Source organism: Tamandua tetradactyla, chromosome 7 (assembly GCF_023851605.1).
Source record: "Tamandua tetradactyla isolate mTamTet1 chromosome 7, mTamTet1.pri, whole genome shotgun sequence".
In the NCBI taxonomy this organism is placed as follows: Eukaryota; Metazoa; Chordata; class Mammalia; order Pilosa; family Myrmecophagidae; genus Tamandua; species Tamandua tetradactyla.
In genome coordinates this window covers 72109632-72127079 of record NC_135333.1, presented here as the reverse complement: position 1 = coordinate 72127079, position 17448 = coordinate 72109632, and the positions used below count along the sequence as shown (strand labels likewise).

Here is a 17448-nt window from a genome sequence, read left to right as displayed (position 1 = left end):
GCTAACTGAAAGGCCAAATCAACTTGTGGAGAGAAGAACAAGAAAGTATGAGAGGTGAAGAGACAAGATATAGTGGGGAAAATGGAAGGTAAAAAAATAACCATCTCAGAAGGTTCAGAGATGCAAAAAATAGGGAAGAAATTGAATGTTAGATATGCATCTTTTTTGATGGGCCACAAGTGTGGTAAAACTGATTTAAAATACCAATTATTTTATCAATTATTTTCAAATCTACTAGTCATTTTCTTGCTACATAGTCATTTTCTTGAAAATGAGGGACAGACAGGTGACCCTGTTTAATCTTCAGAGAATATCAAGGCATAATATATAGCATAATATCTGTTGAACCCCCTTTTTCTGACTAATAAATAGTATAATCCCTAGTTTAGTGTTTTTTTCTTTCAAATCAATGCTTAATGTCAGGGACTTCGTTAACCGAGAACAGTGAGGCCCTGTGCACTACAATTATAGAGATGTACTCCTGGTTCCCTTAGAACTGGAATACTCACCCAAAACTGAATATGTTGCCCTGGCAGAGTCTTCAACCACATTTGAAGGAACTTTTAGAGACAACTTTTCAGACACCCCAGTATCTAATTAAAGAAGGTAAATGTACACAAATGAGGGGAAAATCAGAAAAATACTCCTCTATTATAAGGGATATTTTTTTACACAATCAAGATCCAACCTCTCATTTATCTAATTTCTGTGCAGTAACCCAAGTTTCTCCTTAAGTTGTGATTTACCTCTCAGTGGAGTTCTTATTAATCACATATATTTGTGACAATTTTTATATCTTCCCTTATACACTTATCCTTTGTAGTATGCTTATTTCTTTCTCTTTATTGGTATTTCTAGTACTATTAGTGTTTTAAAAAAATGACTTTCATCCCATAAATATTGTTATGTGCTATATGCCATATGCAATGATAGAGGAATGATCAAAACAAATTCCCTGAGCCCCTGGCACTTTTACTTTAACGGATGAGGAGTAAGATAATAAATAAATAAGGATATATTTGGTATGACAGATGATGATAAGTGCTATGGGGAAAATGAAAGCAGGGTAAATGCTTACACAGGTGAACTAGGAAAACTAGACAAATCAGGGAGTGCTGGGTGTGGGGGAGGAGCTCCCTAGGGAAAGGCTCATTGACAGTCCTCTGTGAACAGAGACTTGAAGTAAGTGCGATAATGAGATTTAGAGGTATCTGGGGGAAGAAGCTTTCGGGCAAAGGAACAGAAAGTGAAAAGACTCCGACAGTTTGGTCCATGCTGGGTGTGTTCCAAGAGCAAGAGGAAGGCTGGTGGGGCTGGCACAGAGTGACCTAGGGCAGGAGGAGTAGAATAGGAACTCATGGAGGTGGCAAGGGTTTGAAGGTGGCATTAAGGATTTAGGCTTTAACTTCGAGGTATATAAGAAAGCCCTGGAGGGTCTGAGTAGAAAAGGGATATGAAATGTCACGTCCTTGAAAGGACCCCTCCTGTTGTAGGTATGGGATCAATGGTAAGTGATCAGGAGACCAGTTAGGAGGTTGACGAGACCCAGCTCAGAGTAAGGAAGACTAGAATGAGAAGGAGGGAGGTTCTGGGTAAAATTTGAAGGTAGAGGCTACGAGACGTGCCTCGTGGGGCATGGGGAGTAAGAGAAATAACATAATAAAAGACGGCCCAAAAGTTTTTATCTCCAACAAATATGAGAATCAGATTTCCATCATCTGAGATGGAGAAAAGTATACGAGGAACATTCTGTACTCAGACACTGGTAAGTGGCTTAACATGAGATCTTATGTTTTGACATTTACCTGATGCACAGAGCAGTGTGTTGGAAGTTTCCTCCTTTTCTATTCCCTCAGGCTTTGTAGTGAAAGAAAAAAAAAAAGTAAAGTGATATGGAATGTTTAGGATATAAGGCAATCATTGTAAGGTAGAAGAGAAAATGTGAAAAATTGAGTTGTAGATAAATTCACATTCTCGAGCATGAAATATCAATGCCAAACGAACATTGAATAATGCTACATTTTATAATAGTCTCCAAGGCTTAGAGAAAGTATACTGCCCACATACCTCTACCAACAAAGGCTTGACTATTGTATCTTTTTGTCCAAATGCTGGGATTTTAGGCACCTCATTGCCGCACAATTCCTGAGACTGTAAAGCTTCTGCGGATGCCGTGAAATTCACCTTCCCTGGAGTGAAAAGGGTTGTTAAAGAGTTTAACAGTGATTCCATGTTAAATGGCTTCTTAAAAAGTTTCCCCGATAAATTTAATGTTTTTTTTTTCTCTCAGTACAAGCTCAGGGTTAAATGAGGAGAAAAAAAAGTAAGAGTCTAGATCAGAGCAGAAAGCAAGTCATCAAACCATAAGAAGTGGAATTTATCAACATCTTTATCACTCACCCAGTGACTTTGGGGTCACCGCCCAGGACACGGTTTTCAGTCTATTTCCACAGATGCAGTGAGAGTTTTCATTCTTCTCTGTGGGGTCAGCCAGGAAGGCAGACGAGACCTCCAGCTGCACACTGACCTGTCCCCCACACCCCCCCACAAGTCTGAGAAATAACACGGGCAGAGCGTCAACAGAAAGGGAAAGAAGGTTGGAGGGAGAATGCATACTAGTCCAGAGGCTTCAAAAATTGTGCGAACAGGGAAAGTCCTATCAAATACTTTTAGGTTAGATGTTGACAATGAGAGAATTGAAAAACTGACAGGATTCAGCATAAGGAATATCCTGTATTCAAGGCTCGTGTTACCTGAAGGAAGAGAAGTCTCTTAGGCAGGATGGGAAAAAAACAGAACAATCAGGTGGAAATCATGTTTGAAGGACTACACAGTTATAAAGGGTAAAGTGACTCTAACCTTACCACCTGGGACTTCTCAGGTAATTTGGTTCTTCATACCAATTCTATTCTAAACTTATGGCACCTCATATTCAGTTATAATTTATCCCTGAGGCCAGGGACCTAGGTGATGAAAGGTGAGGTTCTCTCACTGGCTTCCAGAGAAGCCTCCTTACCCGAATGCAGTGGGACAAGTAGTTGAACACGGTGGCTTTGAGGGTGAAGGTTTCTCCTCGCACCACAGAGTAGGGGAGGGTGAGTTCCAGAAAGAAGGGCTGGAAGACCTGAAGAGAGGCGGTGGGGGAGAGACCAAGTCCTGTGGTTCCGGACAGACAGAGTGCACTGGCCTTCCACTCCGTGATGGTGTCAGGGACCTTTGCTGCCATGTCACTTCCACCTGATAAACTAGTGGGGGGAAAAGAGGATAGTGAATGAAATCTGGTTTTCCTAGCACAAGTTGTAGTAACCCTGTAGCCTAGTGTGGTAAACGCTAACCTTGATTTAAGACTTAGTGTTCCTAGTGAGAGCTCCCAAAGTATTGTTTTCTTTTGTTTTGTTTGGGGTAAGGAGGCATGCATAAGAGCTTCCACTTTCTAGTGTTTTTAGATGTCCCAGGGAGGATGTTATAACAAATTTGCACTTTTTGGCTAAGAGTTAGAGGAACTGTGAATTTAAATATTTACCCAAAAGAGTGGAGCAGAACTGAAAGGATCAGGAACCCAGAATAACACCAGTCATGAAGGAAGTTTCAAATCCTTTCCTGCGCCAAATTCTAGGCAACATGCAACTTACTCGACTACCACCAAGTCCCAGATCCAGGTCTCAGGGAAATATTTCCGGACTGTCTCTTTCACTTCCACAGTCTGAAAGTTTTCTTCCGATATCCTTAAATAAGCCACTTCTTCAGAAACACGTGGACCTGTTACAGGGAGAGAGCACGTATGCCCCAAGTGAGCCTCATTTTTTTACTGATTTCTTAAGTAGAATAAGGCCATTTGCTCAGAGAATGTTTGTTATTGAAACAATTAAACCGACCTGCTTGTTACTTTCTTCACTAATCTATTTGCCCTATGTGAATACTAATCCAATTTGCTTCTTTAGATAGGGTCTAGAAGTACATGATTTTTTTCTAGAACTAACACAGATATTTCTCCCTAAGTTTAAATAGAAAGCACAAGTCAAGTAGTGAAGAGAAGGATAATAATTATGCTAATACACCCAATATTATTTTTACACTGAAATGATAATCACAGGCTCCCTATTTGCTGGGAGAGTCAATCAAGAGGATGGATATTAGCTGCCACAAGAGGAATTTGGAAATGATTGTGTGTGTGTGTTTTAAAACAGTGAATGAGATAGGAAACTTAAGCAATAAATAAAAAGAGACAATAAAGTATGTGTCATACACAGCAAGGACTCAAGAAAGGAAAGAATGATTTTACCAGAGTGGAACTTAAGATGACGTTTGAGGAGAATAGAGGACAATCCAGGGAAAAGCCTATCCAAGTGCAGGCACAGAGGTGGGAAAGGATGCTTCAAAGAGAAAATACAAAACTTAACCTCTCTGCAGAGAATGTTTACAGGGGGCAGTTAATATAGCAGTGCAAACAGTGGGTGTAGTTGTACAACAAAACACTGTGAAAGCTTGAAAAAATAAATTAGATCTGTGAAGACCTGCTTTAGATCTGGTAAATCAGGAGTTCGCTTCATAACAAAGAATGACACTCTATCCATCAGAAGGTATACGTTCCAAATTTGTACTTCATATATAAAATAACAGAGAGTTTTGTTTTTTTCAAAACTGCAAAGACAATAACTCAATTGCTGGAGGCAATGACTGTATATAAGAAATAAGCCCCACAATAAAAACGAAATTTAGCGTACTCTGAGATTTCAGGTCTGGGCTGTTTCCATCGGAAAGAAAATGTACATTTGGTATTAAGAGGGATACGAAAATAAAGTAATAGTACTTTTCGGTTTTTTTTTTTAACAAAAAATATGCTTTAACATGGAATCATACTTAGTTTTTTCATTATATGCTCACAACCCCTTGGTGAGTTTGGTGTTGTCATTCTACCTGAGATATGATGACAGTGAGCCCAAAAGATAGAATCTGTGAATTTTCAAAGTTGTGCAAGATGCATAGTAGACAGGGGTACGATGAGAATTTGTTCTTTTGCTTTTAGCACAATGTTCTTTTTTTCACTATACAGGGTTGTCTTTCTGTTAAAGAAATATTCTTATTCATTCCTCTGTTTTCAATTAGAACTTTACAACTCATCTTCCCAGGTAAATAATTTCTACTGTATTAAAACATATGTTTAATTCTTATTTTTTAAAAATACTTTATTCCACCTTCATTTTTTATTAGAAAGCAGGACTAGTAGACATTCCCACACATAGAGACAACTTCATAGCAGTAGAAAAAGATAGAATTAGAACCTTTTCAACTTTCCATCATTTTTAGGTATACTTGAAAAAACACAATGAGATTAGCGATATGTGCCACAAGTTGAACTTTTTTGTTCAACACATCAAAATCACTTTGATTTCCATAAAAGAATTGTGACTGAGACATTTAATATCATATGACTCTTGACTTTTCTCATCCGTCGTTGTTGTTAAGTTGGGAGCTAGTAAGAATTTCTGACCAGAGGGCTACAGGCAGCAGTGACGTGTGCCATTTCTCATTCCAGCCATAAGTCATGTGCAACCATCCTCCTTCCCTGTGAGGGTGATATTGTAAGGCCTGGTAGTATAGATGGTGGAGTCACAAAGCAGAAGCAGACTAGATAGTCCTGACTTACTGCTTGGCACAGAGCTGTTTTGGAGAGTTGCTGGACTCATAAGCAAGGTTTATGTGAACAAAAATTAAACTGTTATATGATTAGCCACTGCGAGGTGAGGGTTTGTTTGTTACTGCAGTCTAATCTATCTTATCCTGACTAATTCAGATATCCACTTCAGAGAGGACAAGGAGGATCAGAAGTAGAAACACTATTGAAGCCTAACACAAAAAGTAGCCAATTTTTATATCAGAAGAAAGAACAACGATTGCTTAAAAATCGTATTTATTTGGAGAAAATGTTATTTGAAAATAACTTACCAATACTTACAAAATACCTGTTTATTCCAACCCAACCCTCTAATGCATCATATTACCTTTTATTACTCTAGAAGACAAACAGAACACACACCTTACCTCCTCTTGCTGCATAGTCCACAGCAATTGGTCGATATGGTGGATACCGTTGAGGCGGAGGACAAAAATTTGGTTTATGGATCTTTGAGTTGGTAAAAATACTTAAACCTATGGACTGGAAAAATATTCATTGTTAAAGAATACTGGCAACTCAATCTTGAGACTGGAATTAACTTCTTACATTTGCATTATATTTTCACAATGATCATACACATAGCTCAAAGGATTATCACGAAAATTCCACAGAATTGGGAGCAGAATTATTTTATAAGTGTGAAAACTGAGGCACAGAAAATTAAGTTTATTCAGCTAGTGAATGGTAGAGTTGGGTTTAGGACTCACTTCTGATTCCTACTTTGGAATTTTGTCTGCTATGCTCTGAGGCCTCTTTAATTGTATTTTGCACCTAGGAAGCTGAATATCTTAGTCTCGGATGTTTTCTCCATTCTTTTTTTCCCCCAAAGAAGTATCAATAATATATATATTAGGGTATACCTATACACACATATGCATGCACATATATCTATAACCTTGTGGCTTTATTGCAGAGAGTAATTTTGTGTGCATTTCCTTTTCATTTGAAATTCTAGGGTTGCATATTAGAGATTTTCTTTACAATCATAGTAAACTTTGCTTTGTTTGTGTTTTATTGGTAGATAATTCTTTTCCTGAATATCTGTGTTTAAACGACCCCTTTCATAATTTGTCCTTTCCCCTGTTCTTTTTCATCGTTTCTTTTAACCATCTTGAATCTGTTTGTCCAGGGTAGCCTGACTCCTAGAAACTCCCTGTTCCCCTCTTCCTCTTGCTTCAATGGTAGCCATGGATAAACACAACTTGCTGTCCTATCTCAAAATACATGGGAAACTATGGGACTTGGGGGCACATTTGTCAGTGATGGTATCGGGTTGGGAAAAAGAGGTCAGAAAATAAAAGTTTAAAGATTAAATAGTTATTCGATAAACCCAAAGGGCCCTCTTTCTATCCTTCCACCACCAAATGATTGATGACTCTGGAAGCACAAGAAAAGGGAGATTTAATGTGCTTGCAGTAAGAGTAAGCTGCCAGCCTCTACTGATAGAATTAAAAATATTTTCTTCAAGATATAATGTGAGTTTTAAGTCCTTTTTGGTAGTAAACTTAAATCTCACAATGTGGATAAAATCCCCTTTATAATTTTAGTTAACCCTGAAGATACATACACTTTATTAAAGCTTGTCAACCTTTTTTTTTTTTTATTAATGTGGGCAGGCATCGGGAATCAAACCTGGGTCTCCGCAGCTTCGCCACATGGCAGGTGAGAACTCTGCTACTGAGCCACCGTGGCCTGTCCAAGCCTGTCAACATTTTTAACCCACATTTTGTTAACCTTTTCTTCATGAAAGGGTGCTGTCAGTTTCCTTGAAATTTTACCATACCAAAGATGAGGGTTAAAGTATTGTATTTTGTGAAGTCATCATTTCTTCATTCTGTTACTGCTTATTTTGCAAATGCCTGATGCAGTGTCTTCTAGCAACATACTCACCCTTCCAAAGGGGTGAGATAGACTGTGGAACATGGTTTTTTGTTTGTTTGTTTGTTTATCCCCTCACATATTGAACTCTCTTTTTGTCATTGAGAGGGGACTATGATAGCAGCAGCAAGCTTTGCGATAGACTTGGTTAAGGTTTGGGGCCCAAAAAGTAAATCATTTACTGTTTGAGGTGTCAGAGATATTCAAGTTTGAATATCTGTTATGTACAGAAAGTTCTCTGTTCCTCTGAGGTTCCAATATTTTTCTATTAAGAGAAGGACAGATCCTCGAGCTTAGAAGCTCACCTGTTCTCCATCTTAACAAAACTGAAGATTGAACTTTGGTAATGTTCTACCTTGAAGATGCTGTAAACATCATCAGAATCCGGGATTTGCTTTGGTGTATAAACGATTCCATCATGAGTTATGTCTTCTGCTTTAATGCACTCTTCACCATCTTCACTCACAGGACCGCCATATATAATGCTTTGTTTGTCTTTTTGTGGTAGCAAATCATAGACCTGCAAAAGCAAGAGAAGAAAGGGAAGTAGTTTCTTATCTTTTATTTAAAAAAAATTTTTTTAACTTTTTTTTTTATTAATTAACGGAAAAAAAGAAATTAACCCAACATTTAGAAATCATACCATTCTACATATGCAATCAGTAATTCTTAACATCATCACATAGATGCATGATCATTGTTTCTTAGTACATTTGCATCAGTTTAGAAGAACAAGCAACACAACCGAAAAAGATATAGAATGTTAATATAGAGAAAAAAAATAAAAGTAATAATAGTAAAAAGCAAATAAAACAAAACAAAACAAAACAAAAACCTATAGCTCGGATGCAGCTTCATTCAGTGTTTTAACATGATTACTTTACAATTAGGTATTATTGTGCTGTCCATTTTTGAGTTTTTGTATTTAGTCCTGTTGCACAGTCTGTATCCCATCAGCTCCAATTACCCATTATCTTACCCTGTTTCTAACTCCTGCTGGACTCTGTTACCAATGACATATTCCAAGTTTATTCTCAAATGTCGATTCACATCATTGGGTCCATACGGTATTTGTCTTTTAGTTTTTGGCTAGACTCACTCAGCATAATGTTCTCTAGGTCCATCCATGTTACTACATGCTTCATAAGTTTATTCTGCCTTAAAGCTGCATAATATTCCATCGTATGTATATACCACAGTTTGTTTAGCCACTCGTCTGTTGATGGACATTTTGGCTGTTTCCATCTCTTTGCAATTGTAAATAACGCTGCTATAAACATTGGTGTGCAAATGTCCGTTTGAGTTTTTGCCCTTAATTCCTTTGAGTAGTTTCCCAGCAATGGTACTGCTGGGTCGTATGGCAATTCTATATTCAGCTTTTTGAGAAACCGCCAAACTGCCTTCCACAGTGGTTGCACCCTTTGACATTCCCACCAACAGTGGATAAGTGTGCCTCTTTCTCCGCATCCTCTCCAGCACTTGTCATTTTCTGTTTTGTTGATAATGGCCATTCTGGTGGGTGTGAGATGATATCTCATTGTGGTTTTGACTTGCATTTCTCTAATGGCCAGGGACATTGAGCATCTCTTCATGTGCCTTTTGGCCATTTGTATTTCCTCTTCTGAGAGGTGTCTATTCAAGTCTTTTTCCCATTTTGTAATTGGGTTGGCTGTCTTTTTCTTGTTGAGCTGAACAATGTCTTTATAAATTCTGGATACTAGACTTTTATCTGATATGTCATTTCCAAATATTGTCTCCCATTGTGTAGGCTGTCTTTCTACTTTCTTGATGAAGTTCTTTGATGCACAAAAGTGTTTAATTTTGAGGAGTTCCCATTTATTTATTTCCTTCTTCAGTGCTCTTGCTTTAGGTTTAAGGTCCATAAAACCGCCTCCAATTGTAAGAGTCATAAGATATCTCCCTACATTTTCCTCTAACTGTTTTATGGTTTTAGACCTAATGTTTAGATCTTTGATCCATTTTGAGTTAACTTTTGTGTAGGGTGTGAGATATGGGTCTTCTTTCATTCTTTTGCATATGGATATCCAGTTCTCTAGGCACCATTTATTGAAGAGACTGTTCTGTCCCAGGTGAGTTGGCTTGACTGCCTTATCAAAGATCAAATGTCCATAGATGAGAGGGTCTATATCTGAGCACTCTATTCGATTCCATTGGTCGATATATCTATCTTTATGCCAGTACCATGCTGTTTTGACCACTGTGGCTTCATAATACGCCTTAAAGTCCGGCATCGCAAGACCTCCAGCTTTGTTTTTTTTTCCTAAGGATGTTTTTAGAAATTTGGGGCACCCTGCTCTTCCAGATAAATTTGCTTATTGGTTTTTCTATTTCTGAAAAATAAGTTGTTGGGATTTTGATTGGTATTGCATTGAATCTGTAAATCAATTTAGGTAGGATTGACATCTTAACTATATTTAGACTTCCAATCCATGAACACGGTATGCCCTTCCATCTATTTAGGTCTTCTGTGATTTCTTTTAGCAGTTTTTTTGTAGTTTTCTTTATATAGGTTTTTTGTCTCTTTAGTTAAATTTATTCCTAGGTATTTTATTCTTCTAGTTGCAATTGTAAATGGGATTCGTTTCTTGATTTCCTCCTCAGCTTGTTCATTGCTAGTGTATAGAAATGCTACAGATTTTTGAATGTTGATCTTGTAACCTGCTACTTTGCTGTACTCATTTATTAGCTCTAGTAGTTTTGTTGTGGATTTTTCCGGGTTTTCGACATATAGTATCATATCATCTGCAAACAGTGATAGTTTTACTTCTTCCTTTCCAATTTTGTATTTCCAATGCCTTGTATTTCTTTTTCTTGTCTAATTGTTCTGGCTAGAACCTCCAACACAATGTTGAATAATAGTGGTGATAGTGGACATCCTTGTCTTGTTCCTGATCTTAGGGGGATAGTTTTCAATTTTTCCCCATTGAGGATGATATTAGCTGTGGGTTTTTCATATATTCCCTCTATCATTTTAAGGAAGTTCCCTTGTATTCCTATCTTTTGAAGTGTTTTCAACAGGAAAGGATGTTGAATCTTGTCAAATGCCTTCTCTGCATCAATTGAGATGATCATGTAATTTTTCTGTTTTGTTTTGTTGATATGCTGTATTACTTTAATTGATTTTCTTATGTTGAACCACCCTTGCATACCTGGGATGAATCCTACTTGGTCATGATGTATAATTCTTTTAATGTGTTGTTGGATACGATTTGCTAGAAATTTATTGAGGATTTTTGCATCTATATTCATTAGAGAGATTGGCCTGTAGTTTTCTTTTTTTGTAATATCTTTGCCTGGTTTTGGTATGAGGGTGATGTTGGCTTCATAGAATGAATTAGGTAGTTTTCCCTCCACTTCGATTTTTTTGAAGAGTTTGAGGAGAGGAGGTACTAATTCTTTCTGGAATGATTGATAGAATTCACATGTGAAGCCGTCTGGTCCTGGACTTTTCTTTTTAGGAAGCTTTTGAATGACTAATTCAATTTCTTTACTTGTGATTGGTTTGTTGAGGTCATCTATGTCTTCTTGAGTCAAAGTTGGTTGTTCATGTCTTTCCAGGAACCCATCCATTTCATCTAAATTGTTGTATTTATTAGCATACAGTTGTTCATAGTATCCTGTTATTACCTCCTTTATTTCTGTGAGGTCAGTAGTTATGTCTCCTCTTCCATTTCTGATCTTATTTATTTGCATCCTCTCTCTTCTTCTTTTTGTCAATCTTGCTAAGGGCCCATCAATCTTGTTGATTTTCTCATAGAACCAACTTCTGGTCTTATTGATTTTCTCTATTGTTTTCATGTTTTCAATTTCATTTATTTCTGCTCTAATCTTTGTTATTTCTTTCCTTTTGCTTGCTTTGGGATTAGTTTGCTGTTCTTTCTCCAGTTCTTCCAAGTGGACAGTTAATTCCTGCATTTTTGCCTTTTCTTCTTTTCTGATAAAGGCATTTAGGGCAATAAATCTCCCTCTTAGCACTGCCTTTGCTGCATTCCATAAGTTTTGATATGTTGTGTTTTCATTCTTATTCGCCTCGAGGTATTTGCTAATTTCTCTAGCAATTTCTTCTTTGACCCAGTTGTTGTTTAAGAGTGTGTTGTTGAGCCTCCACGTATTTGTGAATTTTCTGGCATTCCACCTATTATTGATTTCCAACTTCATTCCTTTATGATCCGAGAAAGTGTTGTGTATGATTTCAATCTTTTTAAATTTGTTAAGACTTGCTTTGTGATCCAGCATATGGTCTATCTTTGAGAATGATTCATGAGCACTTGAGAAAAAGGTGTATCCTGCTGTTGTGGGATGTAATGTCCTATAAATGTCTGTTAAGTCTAGCTCATTTATAGTAATATTCATATTCTCTATTTCTTTATTGATCCTCTGTCTAGATGTTCTGTCCATTGATGAGAGTGGGGAATTGAAGTCTCCAACTATTATGGTATATGAGTCTATTTCCCTTTTCAGTGTTTGCAGTGTATTCCTCACGTATTTCGGGGCATTCTGGTTCGGTGCGTAAATATTTATGATTGTTATGTCTTCTTGTTTAATTGTTCCTTTTATTAGTATATAGTGTCCTTCTTTGTCTCTTTTAACTGTTTTACATTTGAAGTCTAATTTGTTGGATATTAGTATAGCCACTCCTGCTCTTTTCTGGTTGTTATTTGCATGAAATATCTTTTCTCAACCTTTCACTTTCAACCTATGTTTATCTTTGGGTCTAAGATGTGTTTCCTGTAGACAGCATGTAGAAGGATCCTGTTTTTCAATCCATTCTACCAATCTGTGTCTTTTGATTGGGAATTCAGTCCATTAACATTTAGAGTTATTACTGTTTGGATAATATTTTCCTCTAACATTTTGCCTTTTGTATTATATATATCATATTTGATTTTCCTTCTTCTAACTCTTCTCCATACCTCTCTCTTCTGTCTTTTTGTATCTGACTCTAGTGCTCTCTTTAGTATTTCTTGCAGAGCTGGTCTCTTGGTCACAAATTCTCTCAGTGACTTTTTGTCTGAGAATGTTTTAATTTCTCCCTCATTTTTGAAGGATAATTTTGCTGGATATAGGAGTATTGGTTGCCAGTTTTTCTCTTTTAGTAATTTAAATATATCACCTCACTGTCTTCTAGCTTCCATGGTTTCTGCTGAGAAATCTACACATAGTCTTATTGGGTTTCCCTTGTATGTGATGGATTGCTTCTCTCTCGCTGCTTTCAAGATCCTCTCTTTCTCTTTAACCTCTGACATTCTAGCTAGTAAGTGTCTTAGGGAATGCCTATTTGGGTCTAATCTCTTTGGGTTGCGCTGCACTTCTTGGATCTGTAATTTTAGGTCTTTCATAAGAGTTGGGAAATTTTCAGTGATAATTTCTTCCATTAGTTTTTCTCCTCCTTTTCCCTTCTCTTCTCCTTCTGGGACACCCACAACACATATATTTGTGTGGTTCATATTGTCCTTGAGTTCCCTGATACCCTGTTCAAATTTTTCCATTCTTTTCCGGATAGTTTCTGTTTCTTTTTGGAATTCAGATGTTCCATCCTCCAAATCACTAATTCTATCTTCTGTCTCTTTAAATCTATCATTGTAGGTATCCATTGTTTTTTCCATCTTTTCTACTTTATCCTTCACTTCCATAATAGTTCTGTGATTTGTTTTTTCAGTTTTTCTATTTCTTCTTTTTGTTCAGCCCATGTCTTCTTCATGTCCTCCCTAAATTTATCGATTTCATTTTTGAAGAGGTTTTCCATTTCTGTTCGTATATTCAGCATTTGTTGTCTCAGCTCTTGTATCTCATTTGAACTATTGGTTTGTTCCTTTGACTGGGCCATATTCTCAATCTTCTGAGCGTGGACCGTTATCTTCTGCTGCTGGCGTCTGGGCATTTAGTCCGATTTCCCTGGGTGTCGGACCCAACAAGGTTGTAAGATTTTCCTGTGCAATCTCTGGGTTCTGTTTTTCTTATCCTGCCCAGTAGGTGGCGCTCGTGGCACACGTTTGTCTCACGTGTTTTGAAGGCATCCCCCCGGTCACCGTTCTCCGCGACCTGGGAATTTCCGATCCAATTCTCTCAGTTGGTTCGGGGGGCCGCGCGTGGTGGGGTCGTCAGCCGCCGCGGCTTGAGGGGACCCTGTGGCTCCTTTATTAATTCCCCTATTGGAGTTTGGTTGGACCCAGTCCCTGCCACTGTCGGAAATTCCCTCCTCTCCCTGGAGGGGTGTCAGTCGCCGGCCGCAGCGGGCCCGGGGAATTCGCCACTGGACCAGGACGCCACCCGCGGGGGAGGGGCGTCGGTTGCAGGCCGCCGCGGCCTGGGGAATTCGGCACCGGACCAGGAAGCCGCCCGCGGGGGAGGGCCACCACAGCTTGGGTAGCCCTCTGATCTGAGAATCGTAGCTGGTCCAGGAAGTCGCCCGCAAAAGAGGGGCGCCGGCCACCGCGGCTTGGGAAACTTGCCTCTCCGAGACTCTCAGCCGGCCCGGGAAGCTATTTTAAAAAATTTTAAATGCGATGATTTTCCATAAGGGATTTAGCAGATTGTGGTGTGTATTTAACATTCCCATTATTACATTATAGAAAACACATAGAGAATCATGAACTTAATTAAGGGTCATGGATCCTAGTTCTCTCGTTGTACAAAATAAAGTAAAACATACTGAGATTAGCTGAATTGATCAAAGCCTCAGAGCACATATTGGTGGAATAAGAATAAAACTAAAGTCTCCTGTCTTCCAGCCCAAGTGCTTGCTTTTAAAAGGAAGCAGAAAAAGTGGAAAGTACTGAGAAATGTAATGACAAAATAAAAGCCACTCACAATCCTATCACCTAGAAATAACTACTCTAAACATTTGATTCAGTTCTCATTTTATATGATTAAGTTCTGACCAAGTTTTCTTTTTAGTCTACTATTTTAGAATCAAGTTTAGTTCAAGAATACTGGGACAATATAGAAATAAATCAAGTCCAGTCCAGTTTTGCTCAGAGCCTAGTGTAAGCTCATTTGCTCAGTTATGCGGTATGGTGGCCATTAAACATACACTGGATTCCATACAGACCTCCTAATCTGCCTGCTTTCATCTGATACTTGAGCTACTACAACTTTCTCTCAATTGGTCCCATGCATTCGTTCTTGCCTCCATATTCTTGGCAGCAGACAAGACTTCAACAGATAAATCTGAAGTGTCACTCTCCTGCTTAAAACTCTTCAGTTGTTTAGCATTGCATTTATGTCCATTCCAAATTCCACATCAGGCTGATAAGGCTTGGCGTGACCTTCCTTGCCTACCATTCCACCTTCAACCTCTGTCATATTAATTACCTTTTACTTCCTAGGGCGTTCCATTGTTTGGGCATGTAGCTTCCACTCTTTGCAATGATCACCTCTCCCCTCCTATTTTTTTTTTCCTCTATATGCTGAATGGCGGGAGTCACATTTCATTCTTTTTCCATATGAGTAGAGTATTTCTTTATTGCAGCACCATTTGTTGAATTTCTGTTTGGTTTGGGTTTTCGTTTGTTTGTTTGTTTGAGAAGTACATGGGCCGGGAATCGAACCCGGGTCTCCCTCATGGCAGGTGAGAATTCTACCACTGAACTACCCTCGCACCCTCCCCTTCCATTTTTTATTTTTGGCATTGACAGGCTCCGGGAACCCCTTCCATTTTTAAAAATAAATTTTCTGATTTCCAAGACTGAAACGGGACTCACCGATTGAGGGGAGAGTTCAGCTTCAGGCTTCATTAGTAGCACACTCTGGTCTACGGCTCTGAGGGCACAGAGGGAGAGTGGGGTGGCTGTGACCTTCAGGTGGGTATCTGAGGCTGGCAGGCTCTGGGCTGAGGCAAAGCTCAAATTCACCTGCAAACAGGATATGCTTTAGGAGCAACTTTTATAACCATTACAATCTCCAAACTCTTCTAACCCCACCCAACCCCATATTATTATCAGAAATATTTTTCAGATTGGACTCCATGGAGAAAATTACTTTTCTACTAGCTATGTTTTTGAAAACCTCTCTCTCAATTCCACAGTATGAAGAGAGGACTGACCATCAGAAAGAGACTATTGCTGGAATGAATAAGGTGTGCTTGTGTTAAAGAGAAAGGACCGGTACCATAACACAGCCATTCCAAGCTTAACAAACAATAACGCATGATTAGCAGCAGGACATTGAAGCAAAAAGCAGGAATTTCTTTTCAGCTGATACAAAACACACAGAAGCTCCAAACTGGAGAGTAACTATCCTCTTGGCCATATCAGCCAAGGTATAATAGCATTCTTTAGTAAGATGCAGTTAAAATTTTATAGAATCTACTGTGTATCTTTCTTAGATCATTATATATAAACATAAAAGATAATTTAAATATAGTTCTCATTACAGAAATTTTTAATTGTTATGAACACCTATTGTTTTTATCTCTATAAAGTTCATATTAAAGAGCCCTTCTATATATATTTTTAAAAAGATGTGTAAGTAAAACTGATCCTACTTGATTATGAATGTTACAGAGTAGTAAAAATCAGTAGAAATGTAGCACAAAATTTGGTTAGGATTTAGCTTATTTCTACCTCAGTATGTTTCATATGGCAACTATACATTCTTTGAAAATAAAAAAGTTTCCATTTGCAACTGCATTAGATTTTTTTTGCTTTTATCATTATTAGAGTACCCTGCTATACTTCTCCAATCAGGGGACACACATATAATCTTGATATATATTCCCTATCTTCCATGCTTCCCAAGGGGAGAAGAATAAAAGGGTTGGGCTTAACAAAACACTCACCTTGTTGGCAAAACAGTTTTCAATCTCAATTTCTTCAGTGTCTGCAACAACTTCCCCATTAGGTAATATAGTATAAATAATCAACTGAGCAGTAGGAGCAAGGTCTGGTTCCACTCGAATGGAGAAAGAAAATACTCCTTTCACTGGAGAATAAAGAAAGTGCAAGTTATTAAATTAGGACCAGAGTGCTCAATTTTATAAAGAAGAGAGTCACAGGTTACATGACTTCTCACAATTGGCAGCATAATGAAGGAAGATCTGAGAGCAGACTACAGTGCATGCGAAGTGCTCAGTAAGGGTCTCCTATACCAAAGTACTTTTTTATCTTTGCTGTGCTTTTGCCTTAAAGATATAGGTCTAATTGTACATCTTCTCTGTTTAAGTAGGGGAAAATGTTCATTTCATGTTTGTCCCTGTGTCTAAATTAATAAATTAAAGATTTGTTAAGAAAGAAGCCAAGAGAGAAAAAAGGAGAGACCTTCTAGGCATCCTTAGTTATCTCTACCTAAGATCCAAATCAGCACAGTTCTTGTCCTGGGCATGAGGATAATACAAAGAAAGCAAGGCAATACCTACTTTCAGGCAGTTTGTAGTAGAATAAAGGGGATGGATGCAGGTGCAAATAACTCCACTTTCTGCTCTTTTGGTTTTTATGAAAGAAGTCCACGTGTTTGTCTTAATAGTAGCTTTCTGTGTGAATCACATTGTGTTTATGTGAGATAATGCATTTAATTTCCTCTTAAAATGTTCTAGGTTCGATTTTTGTGTTGTAAAATTCTTCTTTGAAAATTATTCTTGGGTGCAAGGGTAGTTCAGTGGTAGAATTCTCGCCTGCCATGCAGGAGACCCAGGTTTGATTCCCAGCCCATGCACTTCCCCGCAAAACAACAAACAAGAAAACAAGCAAACAAAACCCCAACCAAATAAAAAATTCAACAAATGGTGCTGCAATAACAGGTACTCACTTGGAAAAAGAATGAAATATGACCCTCGCCATACAGCGTACAAAACAACAACAACAATGATAAAACTGTTCCTTCCCTGTATCTACAAAAGCTTTGAGGGAAGCCTATGGCACAAATACAAAAAAATA

At 38.1% G+C, this 17448-nt stretch overlaps 2 protein-coding genes across 2 annotated transcripts in view; both read right to left on the bottom strand.

Annotated features, from left to right (window-relative positions):
* KLRF2 (killer cell lectin like receptor F2) overlaps positions 1-17448 on the bottom strand; it is a 155802-nt gene that overhangs the window by 44721 nt on the left and 93633 nt on the right. The gene's annotated exons all lie outside the window — the stretch shown is intronic.
* LOC143691480 (pregnancy zone protein-like) overlaps positions 1-17448 on the bottom strand; it is a 61149-nt gene that overhangs the window by 22379 nt on the left and 21322 nt on the right. The window contains exons 14-23 of the mRNA XM_077169993.1: positions 16356-16498; positions 15280-15429; positions 7911-8075; positions 6043-6157; positions 3633-3759; positions 3017-3245; positions 2401-2527; positions 2068-2189; positions 1806-1857; positions 510-593 (exon numbers count right to left, since the gene is read on the bottom strand). Of these exons, the coding sequence (XP_077026108.1) occupies positions 510-593; positions 1806-1857; positions 2068-2189; positions 2401-2527; positions 3017-3245; positions 3633-3759; positions 6043-6157; positions 7911-8075; positions 15280-15429; positions 16356-16498 (1314 nt within the window). The remainder of the gene's footprint in view (positions 1-509; positions 594-1805; positions 1858-2067; positions 2190-2400; positions 2528-3016; positions 3246-3632; positions 3760-6042; positions 6158-7910; positions 8076-15279; positions 15430-16355; positions 16499-17448) is intronic.